Raw genomic sequence first — 25,460 nt, forward strand, 5'->3', positions numbered from 1 at the left:
TGTGGCTCAGTGATTAAGCATTATATATATATATATATATATATATATATATATATATATTGTACCAGGGATTGAATATTAAATCATATATATGATCTAATCAGGGAAACTTACCAGATCATCGACAATACTAAAAGATTAATGTTAATCTTAAATGTAATAATGCTGTTGTGTTTATGTTTCCTAAAGAAGCCTTATCTTTAGAGATATATATTAAATGTTTACAAATGAAAGAATTTTTCAGGAATTTGCTTCAAAAGAATCTGTGGCTCAGAGGAACAGATGAAACAAGACTGCCAATTAATTGATAAATGCTGAAGCTGAAGCATCATTGCATCCCTCTCTCCAGTCTTGTAGGTATCGGAAATTCTACATTAAAAAACTGAATAAAACAGACAACAGCAGGATCTGGAAGACCTGATGGGTAACATCACACCACACTTCAGTTTTCTTTTCTTCATTCACTTGATGAACCACCTGCATCTATTAATATACCTCCATGTTCCTCAGAGGGACAAGGACCCAGACATGGAGATAATAACAATCCAATCCCAGCATGTTTGCCATCTTGAATAAGTGGCCAGGGCTGGCCAGTGTTTATGTGAATTTCAAATATCCAACAGCTATGAAATAAGGTTAATGTTCACTAGATGAGGAATCCAAGAACAAATGGCTTAACTACACTCATGCAAATAATTGAGCTTACGTCAGCCCAGGGGATAGATCCCCTTGGGCATTACACTACTTTCTGACATGATTCATTTCCATAAGTATACTTCATCTTTTTGACAAACAAACCCATCAGGTAACAAAAGATGCATCTAAGGGAAAAATCTGAGGGGAAAGGTATCGATTCGTATTAAGTCTGTAAATGCTGAATTTTGGCTTTTCTGTACACAAATGCCAGGATTCTTATACTTAGAGTCATGGGAACTATGAAATGAGGGGAGGAAATTATTCAGCAAGGAATCCTGGTATGTTTTCTGAGCCTTCCATGTGTGAGAATGTGTGTTAACCTACTTTCAAGAAAAAGTCCAAAAGCAACTGAGCAGATGAGTCAGTCTGAGGTCAAACAGACCCTGTTGTCTTGCTGTCACATGTTCGACAATGTCTACATTAAGTTGGAATTGCTTACAAAAGGAAAAAAGGGTCTGCATATTCTTGTAAAATTCCTGAAAGGTTTTCAAAACTTTAAAAAGAAACATTTATTTTATTTGAGGTTTATTTTTCTCCTGGGAAGTGACTGGAGCACAGAAAGTACCTGATATTTATTTGTTTTTATATTTTTACATTTTTTATAAACTTTGTATTTGTGGTGGTATGATTTACCCCAAGCAGAAGAGCCACATTTGGGAAGTTAAACATGTCTAATGGCAAATAGAAATATAACCATTATCTGTTAAGCCACTCCTTATTTAAAATGGTCTTATTTTTATAGGCTGTGAATGAATATGAAGCAAACACAACTTCTTAGAATTTGTTGCCAATCAGTTAACCAGAGGTTGGCATGTAGGGTGCAGAGTACAGGGACTCTTCCAAGCTTTGCCTAAATTAAGATAATGCATGATTTGTTCCAGTTTCCCGGATGTTCAATATTTAAGATCTCTCTGAAAGTCCACCCCCATTAAAATCAAAATGGAAATCATTAAAAGAAAAATGAAGATATAAAAAGATTTTTAATTTCTGAAGAGAAATAGGGCATGGAAGAAAAAACAAGGAACAAGAATCCCTTTGTACCAAATGAGCATTGTGTTGCTACATGGCTTGAAGCCAAAGAAAGGGGATACTCAGCTGGAAAGTAAGGCTCTGCTTCTTCTCAGGGGTGGCCAAACTGAGTCAGCCTGGTCCCAATCACACAAGTGGGTCCTGCTCACAAATTACCCTGAGAGACAGGGATAACCAAGTGAGTGGAGAGAGTACGGGCTCTATGGAAAAGGTTTACCCACCTAATACCCCTTCCCCTTCCTTTCTAACCAAACTCCTCTTGATTCTAAAAGCTTAGTAGCCATTCCACATGGTTCAGGCAGGACTGACACATGGCTCAGTCTTTTGGCCACCATGATGTGCATGTGATCAGGGAAGTACCCGAGTTCTCCAGGAGATGTGATGTGTAGCCAGAAGAGAGTTCATCTTTCTACCTTAAATCTGGAGCTGGATGGTCCTGAAGCTTGGAATTGCCAGTAATCATCTTGTCTACCTGATCATAACCAAGTCCTTACACTAATAAAGGCAGTCAAAGTACTTTTCAATAATGACCAACCATTTTGCCACAAAACAGTCCTAACTCCCAGAGTATTTCTTTGCACTGGTGCCAAAAGGAGTGGTTCTCATCAGTTCTTCCATTTCCTAAAATCTAAATTCTTTCACAAAAGCTCTTGAAGGAGGGGAAAAAGAAAAAAGTACTCATTAGGAAGGAGACAAGGCCTATTTGCTAGATATGCCAATTAAAAGAGTAAAATTTCTTTGGAAAAGTTCAGGGGGATATATTAGTTCATTTTCCAATAAAGGTAACACAACTGTGGGAAGCGGGTGGAATCTAAAAGTAAAAACTTACGTACATACTACCTTTAAATATAACCAGATCTGCATAGAAAAAGAATGTTTCTATTAAAATTGCATTGAAAAAAATGTTTTAAATACCAAGTTTGCTTCCTATGTTTCTGAAAATAACCAGTTCCAAGAAGAGAAAGTGAAGTATGTGATATTCAAATACTAGTGATTATCCAGTATTTGGCTCTGGCCATAAAAGAAAAGATCACTTTTTGTATGACTCCACTCCCCATTCTCCTGACCTGTAATAGCACATCTTAACCATCACAATCAAACATGTCAGGCACTGTACTAGGAATCTGAAATGTACTCTCATGAATTCTTGGGGCAATATAGAAGAGTGTGTGTCATAATCCTGTTTACAAGTGAATAAATGAGACTTTGAGAGGTCAAGCCACTTGTCTGAGGTTTCTTCCTAGTAGGTGGTGGAGCCAGGATTTGACCCCAGGCATGCACACCCCCCACACACACTTCAAGCCTCCCTGAAAACATGGCCAATGTTCATTGAAAACAACTCCTCAATCCTTTAAAATATAGTCCCACAAGCAATACCACTCTACCCCATGACCCACAACCAGGCTCAAATAGGAAACAGTGTGAGGTAATTATAGCATATACCCCAGCCACTAGCTCTGGGTTTTTATGACTGAACTGCCAAATAGCTTCTAGCCAGCTCTTCAGGAAATGTTCAGACACTTTCTCAGATTCCAGCTAAAACATCAACTATGTGGCCCTGGGGAGTACAGAGCTCACAGGGTGGTAATGGGATATAAAATTTGCAAACTTGAGGTCAGTGGCCTAAACTCTGGGGTGTGAAGCAGCAGCAGTCCATGAAAGATTAAAAACTATTTGTCGACTTGAAGGTTCATATCAAGTTCTTCATTGCAAAGCACTTATCCTCGTCACCTCCGACATTAACCCTCTCAGTAAAGGGAAAGCTATTACAAATGGTGGTTTTGCCTAGAATCACTGGAAATAAGAGAATAGTATCAGTAGGCTTCACACAAGATGTTCATTCTGAGTATTAAACAGTCAGATCAATTAAAACACATCTAATGCTCAATAAGTAGTTGTCATTTGGGTTATGCAGATGTTCTACAAATTTATTTGGGGAGATGATATAGGAGAAAAGGCAAGAATTCAAGAAATTCTTTCATCTTGACATACTTATTGCCTGGAATCTAAATATATAAGTTAGTAGCATGGATACCTTAGTCAGCAAGTTATAAGAGACTGAGTTCAAACACAGATTCAGAATTGCCTTGGTGCACCTCAGAACGTTTCATACCTTAACTGTCAATTAGAAGTGTAAGATCATTTGTGGTAAGGGCTCTCAGAAAAGACTCCTACTTCTCTCTCTGATCCCCCCATTGCTACCTCACTAGCAATTACTTCCCCGAAAAGCCCCATCCCATACAACCCTACCTAATCTGGAAGCTTCCACCAATAGCAGGGTACCATTATGGATCCAAAAGCCTACTGCACAGTGACAATCCCGCCACCAAGGGTTGGCCACTGAATCACTGATCACATCCTCTAAAGCCAAAAAATGAGAAAAAGAAAAGCACCCCTGCCTACATTTATGTAGATGGTTTGCTTATATCAAGCTCAGTGGAGGACTTGCAGAGAGCAGCCAGCTGTCCAGATATGAACACAGAGAGGCACCATCTTCTACCTAACACAACACTTCCACTTAAATCAGCTCTTGCACCATGTGACTTGGCTTCCCTATCTATGAAGCACTTTATAATGGACCTTCTCTGGCTCTGGCTTCAGCATCTATGAATTTCTAAAATCTGTCCAGTGGGACAGATTTAACTCTCATTTGTAATATTTTTGTGAAGATGAAAGATCTGACTATGGAAGAAGACCCGAGTCATGGCTTCAATTACAAAATAAGAAAAAAAGCCTTTGAAAGATATTCAAATAGGAAACAGTGTGAGGTAATTATAGCATATACCTCAGCCCCTAGCTCTGGGTTTTTATGACTGAACTGCCAAATAGCTTCTAGCCAGCCAGAAGGTACAAACCTATTAGGGTCTGATTACACACTCTGATAAATTAGCACTGAAGGGATAGGGGGAATTATGGACAATAACCATTATCCCTGGGGCAAGAGGATACACCGAACTCTACATAGTATCATATACACAGTAAATGTGGATTAACCTGCTCTTCCACTGCATTCCTCTAAATGGTTTGATGGAATATTTTTTTTCATATTCAAGTATCTGTCTTTCTGACATGCTCTGACTCTCCCCTCAAAGCTCTCTGTCCTCTAAAGAGGCTGGTGAAGGGCTGAGGTCACCTGGTACCAGGGCTTCAAGGAGAGAGGAAGCTGTCATCCACACTTGTGGAAACTTCAGCACCTGCTCTGCCCAGCTCAGGTCCACGGGTGACAGGGCTCTTCACTCCAGCACCTCCTCCTCCTTTCTCTTCAGCTTCCTCCTTCCTTCCCCTAACAAAAACCTTACACCAATTTTTCTTTTTGAAGACCCCAAGCTTCCCAGGTAAAATTTTTACATTTTACTCCAAATTTATTTATTTTCTTAATGTTTCAACTCTTATTTGATATTCTTACTCTCCCTGTTTTATTTGTAGCTCAGGTTTTGAAGGCACTTTAAAAATAGAAGAAAAAAGCCAGGCACAGTGGCACACACCTATAATCCTGGAGGCTGTGGCAGGATCACGAGTTCAAAGCCAGCCTCAGCATAAGGGAGGTGCCAAGCAATTCAGGCTTGACATACTTATGTCTCTAAATAAAATATAAAATAGGGATGGGGATGTGGCTCAGTGGTCAAATGCTCCTGAGTTCAATCTCCAGTAACCTCTCCTCCCACCCACCCCCCCCCAAAAAAAAACAGAAGAAAAAGATGAGACAAGAGAATAAAGAAAAGAAAAAGATAAAGATGACAATGAGAAAGAGGAAGGAAGAGAAAGAGAACAAACAAAAGACTAGATAAAACCCTGTCTCTGGAATACATTCACTTTATTAATAGATATTGCCATTGCCATACTTCAGTTCAAAACCATGAAATTTAGCAGACAGTGTATCCATAGGGCCCACATAAATTCTGTCTCCTGACACCAATATCATAAAATGGTGTACTATATTTGGACTTAGATGTGTTTGGATACTTATATTTGAATGTAAGTATGACTGATGGTCTAGGAATTCACAACCCTTCAAAACACTGACCCGAATCACTTGTCTAATGGAGCAGTTCTCCTGCTCAGAGCCTGCTTGCTGTCTGGAATACATCTTTGGCTGGGAAAGGTGGAGATAGGGAATTTTCCTTTCTCCCTTCCGCTCTGAGGGGGCTGAATAAATATTCTCAGAGATTACTTTAGCCATAAAAAGCCACTTGAGTTGAGAAGTTAGAGAGTCACAAGAAACTTAAAACTAAGATTAAATACGGTATAGAACAATCACAACCTAAATCTGACCATAGTTCTAATCTAGTTTCAGTCTACTAATGATGTGCTTAATTTGTGACAAAGCACTCAGTGAAAAAAAGTGCTTGCCTAGCATGTGTGAGGCCCTGGGTTTAATCCCCAGTCCTGAAAAAAAAAAAAAACAAACCTAGAAGGCCCCCTACTAGAAGAGTGGAACTGTTTTACAATATCAATTCTATTGGCAACTGCATATCTATTTTGGGTTGTTATTATTAACTCCTAACTGAAAAAAAAAAAAATTGAGATGGCTGACACCAACAGACATATAAAAGTGAGGCTACTAATAGACATTTAAAGTAAAATTCCATGTAGGAGAAAGGCAAAACATATCAAATACCCAAGTTAAATAAGTTAGAGTATGCATTAAATTTATCAGAGTTTCTTAAAAGCTAAAAGTAAAAAAGGTAAGGAGTTTTATAATTTTTATATTCAAATAAAATGTATCAGTTTATTAGGAACTATAATCTTGTTCCTGGTGTTTGAGTTCTTTAAATGCGGAAATGTGGATAAACTAAGAGCAATGCCCTTATCGCTTATCTAACAGGAGATGCTGTCACATTATTATAGAGCATTTTTCATTCTGAGGTCACAGCAGCAAAATAAATGAAGCATCCTCAAAAGAGCTCAGCTAATCTGACTAGACCAAGTTATAATTAAAAATTTAAATATCTGATTAGCCTTCTCAAAGATCCATTGCTTCACTGGGCTAGTTAGTCTCTAAAGATGGCCCCATTTATTTCTTCCTTTCCTTTAAGATGTCTCACATCAAAAGGCAGGGCATTAGTCCGTGCCCTTGAATCTAGGCAAAGCTGTGACTGTCATGCAATTCCAAGTCATGCAATTCAAGACTATTTGAAGATAGTTGGGTAGCTTCCACTTTCTTACTCTTGGGAGATTCTGAGTTGCCATGTAAAAAGTCTAGCTTTGCTGCTGGAAAGATAATGTATAGAGGCCAAGAGTAAAAGGAGACAATCTGAGACTATATGCAGGAAAATCAAGGACAGGAACAAATCCATTCAAGTCCATCCAGCCATCTGAGTCAGCATGCACTCAACATGTAGGGTTCAAGGCCAGGGGTCAGGAGACTGTTGTTCCAGAACCAGCCCAAACAGACACAAACCTTGAGCAAGGTTTACTTTGCTTCTGATACTTACTTTCCCCATTTGGAAAAACACACTCAATGGCTCCATTCCCTGGGGCAGGTCCAAGCCAGAGACTGCATGAGAGAGAGCTTCAAAATCTAGAAGGTTGGCGGCTGGGAATATAGCTTAGTGAAACAGTGCTTGCCTAGCATGTGTGAGGCCCTGGATTTAATCCCCAGTATTGGAGAACAAAACAAAACAAAACTAGAAGACCCTTGCTTCTTTAGTGGCTCCTTGCTTCTTTAGTGGCTCCTTGCTTCTTTAGTTCCCTCATCCATCTATACACTTAGATAAATCATGCTAAAGCAAACAGAGTGGCAAACACCATGCATACATGAAGTCATGCTACAGCTCAGTCCAGCCCAACATTGTGGAAAGCACAGACAAGATTCCCCACTGTGTCCTGTCTGAATTCCTGACCTACAGAATCATAAGAAATACTACGTCAGTTGTTCTAAGTCACTAAGTTTGGGGTAATTTATTACATAGCAATAAGAAAATCAAAACACTCACAAGTGAGAATAGCTGGTTGCATTGTAGTGGGAAGCTAAGCAGCGATCTTGTTCGCCTTTGGTTTCTCATGAATGGTGCTACGATGTCATTGCATGTGACACATTGAATGTGGACCAGGCGAGAGCTCTCCAGGTGCCTTCGCCCTTACTCTCTCCAGCCACTAGCCTCTTTTCTCTTCAGCCCCTCCCTTGCCTTAGCCAAGACCATCATGCACTTTCATTCTGACTGCCCCACCCTCCTCCCAAGCCTCCCATCTCTGTCTCCCTGCTCTCTAATCACAGTGTTTACACCACAGCCAGTGGGAAGATCTGATCATGTTCCCATCTTAGCAGCCTCTAGTAGCTCCCCATCCTTACCTTTCATAAGCAGGAACATTATATTTTTATTAGTACCTCTCTTCTCCCAAACATCATTCTGAAGCTAAGCACAGGCTCACAAGGTCAAACTGCACAACTCCAGGGGCACTAGTCAGCAGACTATACTGGGGGAAACCCTGCTTGGAGCCATGCAGTGCAAACCCTGATCTCAATGTCCCAAGATCTCAAACACTTCATATCCTTTCCACTTCCTGCCTTTTTCACTCAAATGTTTCCCTTATTTCTCTCCTACTCTCCTCTAAGCTTTCATTTATATAATCAAACTTGCCAAACCAATCAACCAAAACTGCTCACTATCTGATCATCAAAAATATTTACTGACCATCTACCACATGTCCAGTTGCTAGGTATCCCTAGAGATAAATAAGACAACAGAATCACGACCTTCAAGAAAGTCTCAGTCCTAGCTGACTGTCGGTTTTTATCACATAGATCAGAGGCTGGTCAACTATTTCTTTAGAGGGCAAAGAGCAAATATTTCAGTTTTGCCGGCCATGCTCTCTGTCACAGTTACTCTGCTGCCACACTGCACAAGCAGAAAATCCGTAAACAAATGGGCATGATTTTGTCTCAATAAAATTCAATCTTCCAAATCAATCGGCTCGGTCCACAGTTTGCCAACCTCAAGACTTTTAGTACTTGGAGCTTTCTGATTAATCCCATTCCCATTGTAATCTTTCCCTTGGCTTGTAATAGCATCTGTCTTCAACAATTGTAGGGCCTTCCCCACAGCATTAGTAGAAGAAGATTCTGGGGAAAGGAGGCATGAAGGGTATGAATGAAAGAAATTCACCAGCTACAAGAATTATTGTAATTGAGAAGCAGTAACATATATTGGTTAAGAGATCTAACTATGAAGCCAGATTTCCCAATTTTACTCCAAGTAAGTTTACACCCCTGAAAGAATTACCCAAACTCTGTGTCACTGTTTCCTCACCTGTTAAATGTGCAAAAAAGTTTAATGTCCCACATGAGGAACTTTGTATTAAAGAAATTAGTATTTGTAAAGTGCAATCATTAAGAGACAAATCAGACTTTGTTATTTTTTTTTACCCTGATTGCTTCAATTTAATGTAAAAATAGATGGATCTGACTTCACAGGCAACCAAAGCAAAAAAGTTAAACAGAAAGCATTAAATAACTTATCTTACCAGTAAGGATTTAAGACACATTGTTTCCCCTGGAAAGAGAAACACCATGTGCAACTCTGAGAGAAATTTCTCACATAGGACATGAGAATAAGAGATTCCTGATGATATAATAAGCAACACCTTTGGCTCAGAACCCAGAACAATGTAGAAGGAGAATGCCGTGACTCTACCACCATCATAAAAAATCAAAATATGACATTAAAATATACTATATATGCCAAGCAGGTTCTCAAAAGTCTATAATCTCAACAACTTGGAGGCTAGGGCAGGAGGAATGCAAATTCAAGGTCAGACTAGGTAACTTACCAAGATTCTGTCTCAAAATTTAAAATTTAACCTTCTAGATTTTCTACCACCTAGCTCAGTGGTAGAGCACCCCTGAATTCAATCACCAGTACCAACACACACACACACACACACACACACACACACACACACACACGTGCCATCCAAGGTGCCAGCTGGCTGTGACATTCTATGTTTCTTTCTGTGTTTTATCAGTATCATGGTAGAAATGAGAGAGAACATTTCTAATTTAAACACTATACGATTAACTATACTTAGGATTTGTAAACTAACACAAAGCATATTAGGAATTTTTTAAAATTTTAATTTCATATTAGGAATTTTACCAATGGATTAGTCCTACATTATCATCCAATGGAATGAGAAACCAAAACCATAAAGTTAATGGAAAAGACAATTTTAGTATTAGGACTTTGTCTTTTTTCTTTTTTTTTTTTTTTTAAAGAGAGAGTGAGAGAGGGAGAGAGAGAGAAAAAGAGAATTTTTAATATTTACTCCTCAGTGTTCGGCAGACACAACATCCCTGTTTGTATGTGGTGCTGAGAATGGAACCCGGGCCGCATGCACACCAGGCGAGCACGCCACCGCTAGAGCCACATCCCCAGCCCCAGGACTTTGTCTTTAGAACATAACCTCTGCATACCTCAGCTCTCATTGTAAAAGTAAATTAATAAAATGACCCATCTTATATAGAGTTGTCATCTTATATTTAGTTGTCATCTAAATATTGCCTACTCTAGTTACAATTATTATTACAGAGGCTCCTGACTGTTCTGGATTTACAATTTTTTACTTTATGATGATGTGAAAACAGTAACTATTCATTAGAAACCATGCTTCAAATTTTGCATTTTATTCTTTTCCTGGGCCAGTGAACATGCTGGTGCAATACGCTTTCCCGAAATGCGTGGCACCGTTTATCAGGACAGAATCCCATTGTAAGTTCATCTGTTTTATTGACTGCTAGACTACATGCCCTCTGCAACCTGCCTGTTGACTCCTGGTTCCTATTCTCCATTCTCCTACTTTCACTGCTCAGCCCCTTCAGGCTGAGGGGTATGATTCTGGCATTCCACAAGCTACATTTAGACTGGCATTCAATCAAGCCCTCCTGAATTAATGAACTCTGAAACCCCACTTAATGACGAGTTAGTGGTAAAATGCTTACAAGCAGACTCTTGCCTTTGATGATTTTATAAACTAATGGGAAAATCAAGTTTAATCACAGTGAAACACTAAACTCTCCTACACTTACTGTGTAAATTAGTCCTGCTATATTGTAGATTTCAGTTTTCACAAAGAATTTCATGGCAAAAAATTTAGGTCACTAAAGTAGGCCCATTTGCTAGATTATTTTTTAGAAACAAAGAACTTGTTAAACTAGTTTATTTCTCTTTAAAGAAAACAGTCACATTAAAAATTAAAGGAAAAATGACCAGATTGTCCAGATAAGCTATTTGGCTTATTATATGAATACCCTAATAATTTATTTAGTATTATATTTGAGTCATGGGTATAATACTATAATTTTTAAGTTCTTCTGCTACAGAAGACAACAAAGGAATGTTTCAACAGTCTTTAAAATTCCAACTAAGCTTGAAGAGATGTCTATACTTCTGTTTCCTTCAGCCCTCACCTTGTTTCATTATAGGTTGATATGTTTTAATTAATTTGTGTTACCAACAATTTATGCAATTCTGTGAAGAATCTCAAATGTCTTAAATGCTACAAAAGAGTCACATAAATAAATATTTTATCTCTAGCTTTTTGCTTAAAATGTGGAATTACTGAAACCTTCTATTCAGGAATATTTTTTAAAATTGTGTCTCAATATTTTAGCTTAATTTTTTTGGTAAATACAAAACCAAACCATACCACAGCATGAGTCTTTCTCCCATATTTAATTATCAGCCCATCTGACTTCAGTTGAAGTATTAAAGTCTTCTTTGTAAAGTTAAAATGGACTGTATAAAGTTTACAGAACTTTTTCTGTGTTCTCTGTTAAACTTCTTTATTTTAATAGCAGACTTCTGTGTAATTAATCCCTTGGAGTTTGCCGTCACAAAATCTACCCTGTGTATGAACTGTTCCATGTGTATTTTTCTGGTAACAAGACCTCTGGAAAAAGTAAACAAATAAACAAAGACCAAAAGGAATATGCATAAGGGGACAAACTACAATCAGGTCTCATATACTTATGAGCTGAGAAGAAAGGACAGAAGACTCAATCCATATTACTGGAGATTTAGGAAAAGAATGTCTTACTGTAAGGAATTTTTCCCTTTGACATGAAACTGCAGTATTTCCATATTTGGGAGCTAAAGCAATAAGGCAATCATAAATAAAGGGCATATAACTATTGCTATTCAAGTAGAGTTAATTTTTTTTATACATGTGTTTTTTTTTTTTAAATACTGTACTGTCTCCCACACTTTTTGCCTAATCACAGAAGTTTAGAACTTAGCTGAGAAAAATTCTTGTGAACTGAATACAGACAAAGTTAGGATTTTATTATTTCTCCTAAAGTCATTTCACACGTGTTAAGCCATGCCCAAGGGAAAACTACTATACATTCACTATTTGGAAATATTTTTAAAACTTGCAAAATTCTTACTTGAAAATATAGAAAAGCACAATTTTTTTGCAGAGTGAATGGGGACCACACTCATATTTAAAAAAAAAAAAAAAGGATTTCCTGTAAAAGCAGAAATTGGCGATTTAGTCTAAGAAAACAGAAAAAGCTGGGAAGAAACTTGAGGATGCTTAAATTTCCACTGTGGAACAAATTCTGCTGCCCACTGGAGAGGGGAAAAAAAAAACACCTGCAACAGGATGGGAGGAAAGGAACATGAGCGAGGATGGAAGACATATCCAAGGAGGAAAAACAAGGCAGGTTCCTGGTTTATGAAGAGAAGGGGCTGAAAGGAAAGGAATACATATTTTTAAAATAGCAAGGCAAATTTTAGAGACACTTGACACATCAGAGAAAAATTGGAAGGCAGTATTTCAGGGGGAGATTAGACCAGTGCACATCAGATACCAATGAGTTTAAAGCACCTTTTAGCCAGGGGAAATATTAGTGAGGTGCTGAAAGTTGCTGCCACCAACTTCACATCAGGCAGCTTCAGGGGTTACAAATCACTTTCACTTCATAAACTATGCATCTCCATCAAAATGGCAAGCAGGTTTTACTGCAGTCAAAGGCTTAGTTTTGAAACGGATAATATTTTAATGAGAAAAAATAGAAATTTCAAGCAGTAACTGGAAAAATGTAATACATAGCTGCTTTTCCTGATGATTTACACAGCAGGACATGGTTAAAAGACTCATTCATGTGAGACTCTAATGGCAATAAGTAGAGAGAATAAATTTCAAATGCAGTTCAAATTTAACATCAGAATGGGTGTTTGTTTAAAATCTATGGGAAAAACTTTGATCCAGCAATTCTACTTTTATGACTTTATACAACATATAAACTTGTGCATGTACACATAAGCATATATATAAAAATGTTAGTAACAGCAAAATATTTAATATAATCTAAACAGCCATCATTAGTGAACTGTTCCAGCCACATCATGGAATTCTATACACCAAGAAAACACACAGGTTAGATTCATATGACTTAATAGATGACTACACTAGAAATACATAAAAAGTAAACAAAGTTCAGAACATTATGTATAGTATATTCCATGTACTAAAAATGATGCATGCATATGTCTATATATAATATACATATATTTATGTGTACGTATACATACTTATTTCTGGAAAATTCATAAGAAAATGGCCTCTGAATGTCAGGAGAGAAGTACTTTTAATTATATATTCTTCAAAATTATTATTTTGAACCCACAAATATAGATAGGCAACTTTATAAATAACATGGCAAACAAAAGCACTCAGAATTACTAATCTGATCATAATGTTTTAAGAAGACCTTATAAATACTTTGCAATAGTATTGATATATTAGTGATCCATTAGTGCAATGATACATTAGTGATCAAATCTGTGAGAAGTACAAAGAGTGATCTCTTTGGTGATTTAAAAAATTAACTAGAAAAATCAACAGAAATAAGTGCTGGTGTGAGTAAAGTGTGGTGTCCTGTTAAGCAACAAAGAAAAGCTTAGTTTCTGTTTTTGCATGGGGTCTGTGCCTCCAAAGGAAACACTAGGGTTGGTGACAGCACATGGAGATGAGACAAATGTCTGGCCAGACCTAATGTCTCCCCACAGATTTTTATCCACAGAACTGAACTCCAACTTCCTCTGTCTATATGCATAGAAGCAATGTCATCAAGAATAGTTATTATGATAATATTGTATAGCAGAAATATACTTTTGAGGGGAAAATGATAGATTAAATGAAGCTCTTTAGAGAACACATGAAAAGCAAAGTTTCCGTCCATCTATTGAACTTATCAGGTGGCTGGCACACAGGGAAAAAATGTCTGTCGCCTGATCAGGATCAGCAAATTTCATTTCCAGTATTGGTGAAATCCTGGGTTTATTTCCCACAAAGGCCAAGACAGAAACTGAATTAATCGTGACTACTTTCTGGGATTAGAAAATCACACACATTTCACTGCTGTTTACATACTCAGCTCTCACAAGCATCTTGTCCTTAGTCCAGACTAGGACTCAGAAACTGGTCTGTTCCATTCATTACACATCTTCTTCTCATACCTGGACCATGAAAACACAAACTTCACTACATACACATAATTGAAACAGCCCATAGCAAAAAAAAAAAAAAAACAGTATCCAGTGGGCACCTTCACTTGGTCATCCAAGGCCATATAATAAAGCTACACAACATTCAGGAAAAAGCATCAGTGAGAATTATAAATTATAAAAATATATTTTTAAAAACTGTATGTTTACTGCCTGAGTTCATTTAAAAGGATCTTCCAAGTAGATAAAAGGGATCATTTATATCCATCCTACTATTTCTATGCAGGCTTGAACTTGATCTCAGAAAGTGACTTCTCTTTTGATCTGAAAAATCTTAAAGTGTATTCATTCACACCCTCCTTCAATTCAGGGAATTGACAACCAACACTTAGTTCAACCTACCTAATTTAAACTTTCCTGCTGAACTATTTTCTGTAAGAGGAGCATTTAAAGCCAGTAAAATAATGCTGCATGCAGGTAACACATACTCCACTAGTCTGAAACACACACCAGCCACAGCACATAACTGCAGCAGTGACATGGAAAGCTCCGCACAACCCAACCACAAGTGCTCAGAAACACTTGTCCAGCTTTGCTTCCAGTGTTGACATTTGAGGGCATGTATACCCCCAGGAAACTCAGTCCCCAATCTTAATAAGCATAATTTCCGGAGGGCCAGCTATTAACCATGCATCTTCTCTGTCATTGGAATGTTTTCCTATCTTTGCTCCCTTAGAAAAAGAGTATCTGCAAAGACGCCCACAAGCAAACTACTTTGCCCTAAACACAACCGGAATTACCGTTGAAGGGAAAGGAACGGGCTTCTTCTTTTCTCTCAGTCACAGCTCCTCCCCTTTTTCCTCAAGGAACCCTTCTCGCCTCCCAAAATCTGCCTCAACAATGGCCCAAGATTCCTTTTAACCAAGACCCCTCTGCTGGGGCCAGAATCTTTCAGGAGCCAGAGCAAGGTGGCTTAGCTCCTAAGGCGGTGAAGAATGTGTAACCTTAGGACCTCCAAGGTGTCCCCGGGAGATCTTGCTAAGGATCCTTCCACTGTGGCACTGTGGAGAATTGACCCGGTCAGTTGCTCTAGATCTTAAACTCAACTCGGGAGAGGGGGAAGGGAGACCCACACCAAAGAAGCTGACCCGTCACATTACCCCTTAAGCGCGTCGAGTCCTCCTCCGCCGCCTCGCCTCTTGGCCCGGGTGGCTCTGGTTTCCTTCACGTTTCCAGCCTCCAAATTGGCATCCGCCCCATGGCTCGTGTAGGACGCTAAGAGCACGGTAAATCCCAGGGCGATCTCCAGCAGCCCCTCTCGCCGCATGATGCCGAGCGGCCGCCGGCTCCCGCCTCCTCCTGCCGCACCCGAGGCTGTGTCTGGAGTAGCCTCTGCGCCCTTAAGCGCACCGCGCCGCCGGGGTCCCGCTGTCCCGCCGCCCGTGCCCCGGGCCGAGCTCCTCCCGCCTTCCTCAGGCGCTGCTCCCACTTCAGGAGGCCCCTGCCAGCTGCAACAGAAACAAATCCCCGAAGCGGGGAAGAGATTCAGGGCATCGGGATGCTAAAGCCCGGCGGTCCCCATTCCGGAGCCCAACCCGCGCTCCGCCTGCGCGTGGCGCAGTTAATTTGGGTAAGTGAAGACCGTTTGGTCCACATCTGGCTGAAAAGCCCAGGCCCCCGGAGGCAGCGGCTCCAGCGGACCCCTCGGCCTCCTCTGCTCCGGCTGACGAGCGCGGCGCAAAGTGCCCACGCCCGAAACGGTCGTAAGCCCCCGGGCGAGCTTGCTGCGTTTAGTTTTTAAAAGCACGAGTTGCGCGCGTTGCGCTCTCTGAACGCCCCAGCTCCTTAGCCCATCCTCTCCGCCAAGTCGCGGGACTGGAAACCCGTCCTGCCGGCTGCGGAGGCTACCACCGCCCCCAGAGCCACTGACGCCGAGCCCGGCACCAGGCGCCCGGGGCCAGGAAGCTGTCAGGCAGGAGAGAGCCAGCGCCAGCTGTGAATGTTCCGGGACAGCCCCTCACCCCTGTCCCTGTCCCTGCCCTCGGCGAGGCGCAAACGCAAAGCCTCCGTGGCTGGATCCCCAGCCCTGGTGGCCGCCCGACCCCTGTCGGGACCTCGGCTGCACCCACTGGAGAAGCTTCGGCTCCGACTCGGAAGCGGCGGCGGCGGTGACTGCTCCTCGGACCTGGCCCCAGCAGCCGCTGCTGCGCTGCGCTGCGCTGCGCTCCGCCCGCAGCTGTCCCAGCTGTGGCCGCCTGTCCGCCTGTGGCACCCACAGTCTGCCCCGGCTCCCGCGGCCCCCTCCTTTCCCCACCTCTTCAAGTATCGTCAGAGCAGCGGTTTCTCGCGAGAGAAATACTTTTTTAAAAAAAAAAGGAAAGAAAGAAAGAAAGAAAATGACACCCCCTCCTACATCCCCCTCATCACCACCCCACCCCCCAGCCCCATCCATCCTCCCTTTCCACTCCCCTTTGCCAGCCACCGCCTCGGCGCGGGGCCTCCCTCACTCGCTGGATTAGTGCAGTGGGAGGAGGCAGAGGTGAACGGGTCCTGCCTGGCCTGGGACTTTTCGTTTTGGGGTGGGGAGGAGAGAGAATGGGAAGAAGTGGAGTAGCGGTTTACCCAGTTCTGTGGTTGAGAGGTCTGGACCCGAGATTAACCTCTCCCGTGATCAGGAAGCCAGTCGGCGCGGAAAGCTGTGCCACCTGCACCAAGAATGCACGCTGAAGACCGCAGCCCGGAGGCGCGGGAGGCCCTGGCCGGAGAGGAGACCCATCCTGCCTGCCCGAGCGTCCCGGCGCCGCCTCCTCTGCGCCTCTTGGATCCAGCTTTGAGCAGAGGCTAGAGGCCGGACGGGCAGGGCACATCACAGGCCTGGGCCATTGCAGGGACTGAGTGCGGGCGGGGAAGGGGATTCTGCTGCGACCATTTGCTGCGCGGTGTACAGAGCCCACTGGAGGAGTGTTTTTTCTGAGACTCAGTTCAAGCCACCCACCCAGGCTAAATCCAAAATGCTCCAAGAGTCTGAGCCCGATACGTAATCAGGGGCCTGTGAATGCGGGGATTTGGAATGGGGGCAATGAAGAAATAGTCCCCTCACCCAGCCCGTAGTTTAGACTAAGATTTGTTTGCGTTGATAATTCCTTTTACGTGTACACACACACACACACACACACACACACACACAGCTGCTTGTCTAGCATATGCAAGGTGCAATGAATACAATGATTCCAGAGCTCATAGCATTTATGGCCTCCTTAGAAAATCCAGTACTGCCTGCACCTATAGAAGTTAGGAAAATTAGGGAATCCAAATTGGACCCTAGCTCTGGAACTGAAGGCCCCCAGTTACAACTACCAGCTCTCAAGACAAGAATAAGAGCTCACCACAAACAGGAACCCAAAGTATGCATCTTTTAAAGGGAATTTTCCTTTTTTGCAATAGTTTGTGCCCAGGGGCTTATGAAAGTTACTCAACTTCTTTCTAATTGCAAGCTGGACCACACAGACTTATAATAGTGATGATGAACACGTTCAAAGTGTTGAACATATATTAAAGTCATAGTCTTTTAAGTATGTTGTCTAACTTAATCCTTACCTGCAAAAATTCTTCTTCTTGAATCCATAAATTAAAGCCTTGGTCACACAACCTCACTTGAGTAAAGTAGGTCATTCATTCAAGATGTATTTTTTGAGCACCAATTTTCTACCACATGGTGCATGGAGGACCCAGACTTACTGGTAAGCAAGACAGAAATTTTCTCTCCTCACACAACAAGTATCCTACAGGGAAAGGCAAACTTGAAACAAATAATGACCCAATTGTACTTGCTTGCTTGGAGGATATATAACAGGGTGACTTGACCTAGGCTAGGGTTGATGGAGGAAACAGCATTTAACTCAAGTCTAAAACATGACTAGCCTTAACATGTAGAGAGGGTATGGTTCTTAATTCTGGCTACACAGTAGAATGACCTGAGGAGATTTTTTTTAAAAAAAAAAAAATCCAATACCAGAACCCAAAACCAGAGGTTCGTAGAGCCTTGACAGGGATATTTATGAAAGCTCCCTAAATGGAGCGGTAAGGAAGTTATTTAGGATAGGAAGAGGGTCTAAGCAGAAGGACCAGAGAGAAAGGGCTGCTAGAGATCCAGGACAGCCCTATCCTGACCTCCAGAGTTTTCTGGACTGTTTTATACCTTAAGGAGAATGTGGAAACCCCACCCTTTCTCCCTGTACTCCAGCAGCATGCCAGACACCACATGCCCCTCTCTTACACTCTCCCATCCAGTGACACGTTGGACAGCACAGCAGCAGCCAAACGCAGGGCTTTTCTAAGGCTTTGGCCCAGGAAGCAAAGAGCAAACTGGTGCTCCTTAAGTTCCCCCTCCCAGCATTTCCAGACATCTCTATTATTCCCAACTCAACCCTATACCATCCTCCAGGGGTTCACCTCCAAGGGAGAAATTTAGATTAAATGTTTTTATCTGACCTTTGGTTTTCCATCTTTCTCTTTTTTCATTGGTCCCTTCCTCCAGTAGAGGAAAGACTCTTTAATTCTCTTCATATTGGTAAGGAACTCTAGGGCATATACTCCATTCTTTGAGAAATTCAACCGTAATAGTGGAAGCTCTGAGGGGGGAGTGGGGAGGATAACTTAATTGATTACTGAAAAAAAATACAGTTTTAAATATGTAAGAAATAGCCACATTTTCTGGGCAGGCAATCATCACACTACTTGCAACAAAATTCAATAACCGATAATGAAAACACTCATCTTTGCAATAGGAGTTTCAAGATGCACCTCTCTTTAAATTCAGCACAGTTCATAGCACTGTTTGCAAAATAAGTCTTTGAGCTAGAATTCCCTTGTCCCACCTTTTCATTTCAAGCAATTTGTTATGCTAAGAAAATCTTTTTAACTTTCTCCTTGTTTATAAGATATAGCTTATGCTAGTCTCTCTTGTTCAGATTTAATGCACTTATTAACAGAATAATTTACTTAGAAATTAATAATGACACATAGTATTCCTATTATGCATTACACAATATATTAGGTACTGACAATTAGAATATTTATTCTATTGTTAGAGTGAACTATATATTTTTTTCCTGCACTCAAGCTACTTATTGTCCTTACTTATACTGTTGATTTTTAAGGACAAGGTTGCATTTCTTTTTTAAAATATTTTTTAGATGTTGATGGAGCTTTATTTATTTATTTATTTATATGTGGTACTGAGAATTGATCCAAGTGGGGTCAATTTGCTAGGCAAGCACTCCACCACTGAGCCACAACCCCATCTCTGCATATCTTATTCACAGAAACTTGCACAGTGTCCTAAAAACTATAACAAAAGACAAATAGTTTATTGACTGATCAATTGGAATATGGCATTTTAGCTTCAAACCCACTCTCATAACTTTTTATCCCTTAAATAAATATCTGTGTCAGTAAGGGTTCTCATCTACAAGCAATAAAACTAACTCTGGGCCATTTAAGTTTAAATAATATTAAGTATCAGATTGCTCATTGAACTTGACTTTAGAATAAAATGTGGAGTAGTGTAGTTCTGTTGTAGAGACAGTAGAAACAAGTAAAGAACTTCTTCAGGGTCATGCCATTTAGGTTAATCAATTCCAGCCATGTTGGTCCTTCTGTCGTTCCTCTCAGCATTCAAATTCAAAGGGTCCTATTGATCTACATATTTCATAGAACCTGCCCACAATCCTGAATAATGGAGAATAATGGAGCATTTTATGTGGGTGGTCCCAAAGAGAATGCATTCCACAGGAAAGGAGTTGCTGTGTATATGGAGTTTGGTTATGCACCAAAAATGGGAGTTATTGATGTGGACACACACAAAAGTCTTAAGATGTCTATAACATTATCTCACAAATTTTTGATTATGTTCAGGACGTATTGAGATAAAGCATTTTCAAGTGCATAAGAAATATATTAAATTCAGCTCCCGAGATCTGACATTACAAATTAAAGCATGACTTCACAGAAAGAGTTAACTAAACTCTCACACAGCTCCAATTCCCCACATTGAGGGTAGATCACTCATGATATAATTAACTATATCATCAAAAACTAACTTTTGACTCTTAGTATTATAGAATTTTGTAGTTATATAGCAATATATATATATATATATATATATATATATATATATATATATATATGTCTGCTGTCAGATCATACCTAATTACAGGCATGTGGAGAAAAATAATAGCTTCACATACATAATATTGTTTAATTTTCACCACAATTTTACAGTATATTGAAAACTAGATTTACAATATTTCTTATCTTCTTCCATCAAGGGTCTATTTCCAAACCCTTTATATCTGAGTTTGCTTTATGTCTTTCTTTGACCTATAGATTATGGTGGAAGTGACACTGTATGACTTTAAAACTAGGCCTTACAAGACCTTGCAGCTTCTTCTTTCACTCTATTAGATGCTGCTCTTAGATGGCCATGTTGTCAAGATGTCCAAGGTAAAAGGCTAAGTGAAGAGATCCCCAGATGTCCCAGCTCAGTCAAGACTTTCACCAAGCCTCCAGCTACACATAGCTACATGTGCAAGCCCAGAAGAGCAACAGAACTAACCAATCAATCTGCAGAATAAATATATTGTTGTTGCTTTATGCCACTCAGTTATTAGAGTGGTCCCATACAGCAGGAGTAGATAACTATTCCAAATTTTATGACAGAAAAAAAATTGTTACAACAAATAACAATTGTTACAGATGAATAAACTCACATTCAGAAGGGTTAATAAATTTGTTCAGATTTACAAAATCAGAGGGAGAGGCAGGTCTGGAACTTTTATTTCATCACTGCTACCTCATCTGTGGCCACAAAGTCTAAGCCAAGGTCTAGGGTAGATGTAGCTTGGAGCTACTCCAGTATCTGCAACACTTTTTCTTCCTTCTTCAGGAAAGATACAATTTCGTCCTTCGAGCCTCATTGCTATCGAAATCTGTATTCTCTCCTACTTAGGAGTTCCATTTATTTCATGTTGCAGTCACCACGCTCTCCCCAGGTATCACAAGAGCCTCCATAGTCAACTTACCTGCCTCTCTCCTTCAGTTTTTAGTTCCCAATCATGTTCTTGTCTGGAAGGACAATTCTTCATACACAGCAGGTACTCAATAAATATTAGATGAATGAACAAATGGATAAATAAATTTCCTATCTAGATGGTGACACGATGAGAACTATAAAGTCTCACCCCATTCTCCTTTCTCATCCTCTGTGCTCTGTGTAAAAGGAAGACCTACACCTACCCAACCACTCACAAAGCCTTAGTGTGTTGTATTGCCCAGTAGCGCTTCAGTTGTCCCATTATTCCCTTCTGTGGGGTAATAGGAATGGGCAGATCTCAGCTGTGAGGACCTGAAGACAGAATTAAGTTGCTTGATTGTCAACATAGTGTATGTCCCTTTCTTTTCTTTTTTGACACTGGGGATTGAACCAACTGAGCTACATCCCCCAACCTTTTAATGTTTTATTTTGAGACAAGATTTCACTAAGTTTCTTAGGGCCTTCCTGATTTGCTGAGGCTGTTCTTGAAATTGCAATCCTCCTGCTTTGGTCTCCGTTTTTCTTTTTAAACTGTTTAGTTCATTTATTCATTTAAACAATTTTGATGAAAGCTAGACACTGTCTGCCAAATATTGTGCCAGAGCTGAAGCCTGAAGAGGATGCGTTTCTGCTTGCAAGAATCACAAGGCCTAGTGCATTGGAGCAGGTCCTCTCAGTGAGAAGAATACCTTTTTCTTAGTGCACATACTGTTCTAAGTGAGATGCTACAAATGTTCTTCCAATTTTACAGATTCATAGAGGTTAAGGTTTAAAAACTCAGTTTAAAATGACATAAACCGGTATTTTCTTTTAGGGAAAATTTGTATGTGTTTGCATGTTATATACAGAATCCTGAGTAATTCCCACTTCAATGTAAAATTTTTATTTTGTGAGGGGAAAAATATGGAAAAAAAAATCTTAAAAACAGGTGAAAGTGAATACTGCTAGAAGAACAATAAGAATTTTTTTTATTTTCATGATTTACTAGAAATTTTATTTATTGTGAAAAAAATTTAACAACTTGAAGGGTTTTTTAAAAGTATTTTTCACAAATCTCACCACCCTATTGCAACTGCTTGAATTTTTCTGTTTCCCTCTGTTCTTTGTCATCCTGGTGCACCCTACATAGTCAAAACCCTGGAGTATATATAGTTTTGTCTTCTGCTGAACAGAATTTGTTCAGCACGTCAGTGTTTAACCTTTGCATTTTGCAGATGGTGTCCCTGGGTGAGGTTTGCCTAGCCATGCTTCTGGCAGAGAGCATGTACAACTGTTGAATTATGTTATTGAAATAACTTTCATTACCTCAATCCCCCAAAGCAAACAGTTCCTCTCCACCCAAAACAAAAGCTCTGGTTCCCAGGCTTCGTTTCACTTGTGTTTTCCATGAGTTCTGTGACCCACCCTGGTATTCCCTGTCATTTTTTCTACCAGACATAACAGATACCAGCCCAACAGCAGAAGAGAATAAAGAAGAGGCCTGGCCAGCAGGAAAGGATATAACATTGGATCCATCACAAATTAAAAACACATTCTCTCTCAGCTCCATTCAATAAGTGTTTACCAAACATCAGCTTTGTGTTCAGACTATGGTAGAAGCCACCAAAACGTGTCAGTGCTATTTCCTGCCCCAAGGGGTTACACCCTCTCTCAGGAGAGAGAAAATGACTGCATTATCAACAGACTTCCAAAAAGTGACAGAGAGTAAAGAGATGAAGGCAAATTCCCACAAGCATCTTACAGACAAAAATCCAACTTTACCCAAAATTTGAATTTCATTTCACTTTCATGTGTGATAAAATGATACTACTCTTTTGATTTTTTAAACTTATTTTAAAAATGCACTAACTATTTATAACTTTCAGGCTATATGAAAAGAGGCAGTGGGAGGGGGGAGGTTTTGTCCTATGTGCCATAGTTTACTGACCCCTGGTGTAGAAGAAAAAAGCTAGTGCACAAAATGACTTGGAGATTCCTCTCCAAACTGGGTGTCACCAAGACAGGAGTCCAGAGAGGACAGAAATGGGGTGGGGTGTGCTGGGCTGGGCTGATCAGGAAGACTTAATGGAAGAGATGGGATTTGAGAAGAGCCTTGGAAGGAGGGCAGGATTTGGCTGCATAGAACAGTCTGGGCAGAACATTCCAGGCAGAAGGGATGAGCAGGAGGCAAAAGCACAGAAGAGGGGAAGATCATGGGCCAATGGAGACAGATGAGGTGTTTCCCCATCCTTCATTGTGACATATTCCTTAGCTCTCCAAGGTTTCTGAAACACACCCAGAACCTGGTGTTTATGGAGGGGAGGGGTATCCTGTGGGAGTAGTTCTTTAGACTGTGATTAATCATACTATATGGATATTTATAATATCCATCACCCTAACTTGGAAACACTGAGATCCATCTGATCTCTGGTTTAAAACTAATGAAGGGCAAACTAGATTTGATTTTTCTCCATCAGGAAACTTTCCAGGTTTCAATTAGTCACCTACATCAAGGCATTTTTATGGAGAATGAACTTTTTCTCAGGCTCTTAATAATATTCTGATTATACCACAAGCTCTAACCCATATTTTCATGGCCAACCCAGAAAGCCTAGTTAAGAGTGACAACTAGCATTAGCTAGTGACATTTATCTTTTTCTACATCTGTTTTTGTTTTTACTTTCAATTGAATTTTCTCTTAAAAGTTTAGCAATTAGTGGATACTAGTAATCAGTGGATACCTAAAAAGGGGGGGGGTTCTTGCCCTACTTTATCTCTTCCCATGATTTCACCCCCAGCTTATAATACTATTAACTCTCAAATCAGTATCTCCACCCCAGACCTCTCCCTAGAGCTTCAAGTTCAGACATCCAAGTTCTTGCTGGAAGCCTCCACCTACTCCTCCCACAAATTTTCAAACTAGCTGTGGTAGCAGTCTCTAAGATGGCCTTCAGTGATCCCCACCACTAAGGATTCACGCCCTGGGGTAATGAATAATCCCCTCCCCTTCAGTATGGGTCAGACCTAATGAGTCTCTTCTAGCAGAATATGTTAGAGCAGATGGGATATCACTTCTGATGTTATGTTACAAAGACTACAGATTCCACCTTTTTTTTTTTTTTTATTACGGGGGTGAGGAGATTGAACTCACCCTTTCTTGTTCTCCTGTCCACCCACAGGAAATACACTGCCGTGTTGTAAACTGCCCTATAGAGAGACTTAGTGGCAAGGAACTGAAGGACAAATGGCCTGCCAATAACCCTTGATGAACTAAATTCTGACAGTCATGTGAGTGAGCTTGGAAGTCTTCAGATGAGATTGTAATCCTAGCCAAGCTGTGAAAAAAGTCCAGCCTGAGCAGCACCCCAGTGGTGTAGTGTGGGAAACCACAAAATTTTGAGGTCATTTGTTACATAGAAATAGATAACAACCATATCAGCAAACTTCCTAAACCTGTTCCTTCTAAATTCTCTATTTTTAATTGTGAGGAGCACAATTAAAAAGTGTGTACTCACTCGCTTATACTGACAAATGAGTCTGATTTGCATTTTCCAATTATAATGGACATAATTTAGTAGTCTTAATTTGTTCCCTGTAAATTCCATCTGGACCTCAAGCCATTTACTGCAGGATTCTGTTAGCAATGATGTTAATGACATCATACTGGGTATCTTTCCACAGATAATAAACCCCTGGGAAGTATCCAGAGTGATAGAGTGGGAGAAAGGAGAGTCTGAAAAATGCTAGAAAATGCTGTCCATAGTTTAAAAATCAACCACATGAATAAAGATGCAATGGGCATGGGATTGGAAGAACAACACTGGGATTCTGGTCTGGACTTGCTACTAATCTGCCATGGCTTCAGTAAGTCATTCTGTTTGTAAGGGCTTTGGTTTCCTCTTCAAGAAAATGAGGGACTTAGACTTCATTGAAAGCAGAGCCAAGGCTAGGCTGTCTCAGAATGAACTAAGGAGCTAGTTAAACTTCAGATTCCCATTTCTAACATTCACTTGATGACGATTCAGTAGGTCTTCCAGGATATCTAGGAATCTGTATTTTAAAAATGCACAGTTCCCTGAAGTATATCCAGGTGTGGGCATATGAAATTTATGTGTTCAAAGGATACTTACAACTTATCTGTCATTGTTAAGCAGTTTTTTTTTTAATTTTTAAAGATTTATATTAAAGGGATGAACACAATCCCTTCTTCTTTT

General features: G+C 40.3%; 1 protein-coding gene across 3 annotated transcripts in view; it reads right to left on the bottom strand.

Moving 5' to 3' along the window:
• The window catches only part of Fbn1 (fibrillin 1), a 223,145-nt gene extending 206,192 nt beyond the window's left edge, over window positions 1-16,953 (bottom strand). For 2 of the 3 annotated variants that reach the window (XM_076850757.1, XM_076850755.1), the window contains exons 1-2: window positions 16,304-16,453; window positions 15,335-15,682 (exon numbers count right to left, since the gene is read on the bottom strand). In XM_076850757.1, the coding sequence (XP_076706872.1) occupies window positions 15,335-15,501 (167 nt within the window). In that variant the 5' untranslated portion in view covers window positions 15,502-15,682; window positions 16,304-16,453. Of the gene's footprint in view, window positions 1-15,334; window positions 15,683-16,303; window positions 16,454-16,796 lie in introns of those variants that run through there. The other variant, XM_076850756.1, reaches the window with a different exon arrangement.
• Window positions 16,954-25,460: the final 8,507 nt, after the last annotated feature.

Source organism: Callospermophilus lateralis, chromosome 3, assembly GCF_048772815.1.
Source record: "Callospermophilus lateralis isolate mCalLat2 chromosome 3, mCalLat2.hap1, whole genome shotgun sequence".
Taxonomy (NCBI): domain Eukaryota; kingdom Metazoa; phylum Chordata; class Mammalia; order Rodentia; family Sciuridae; genus Callospermophilus; species Callospermophilus lateralis.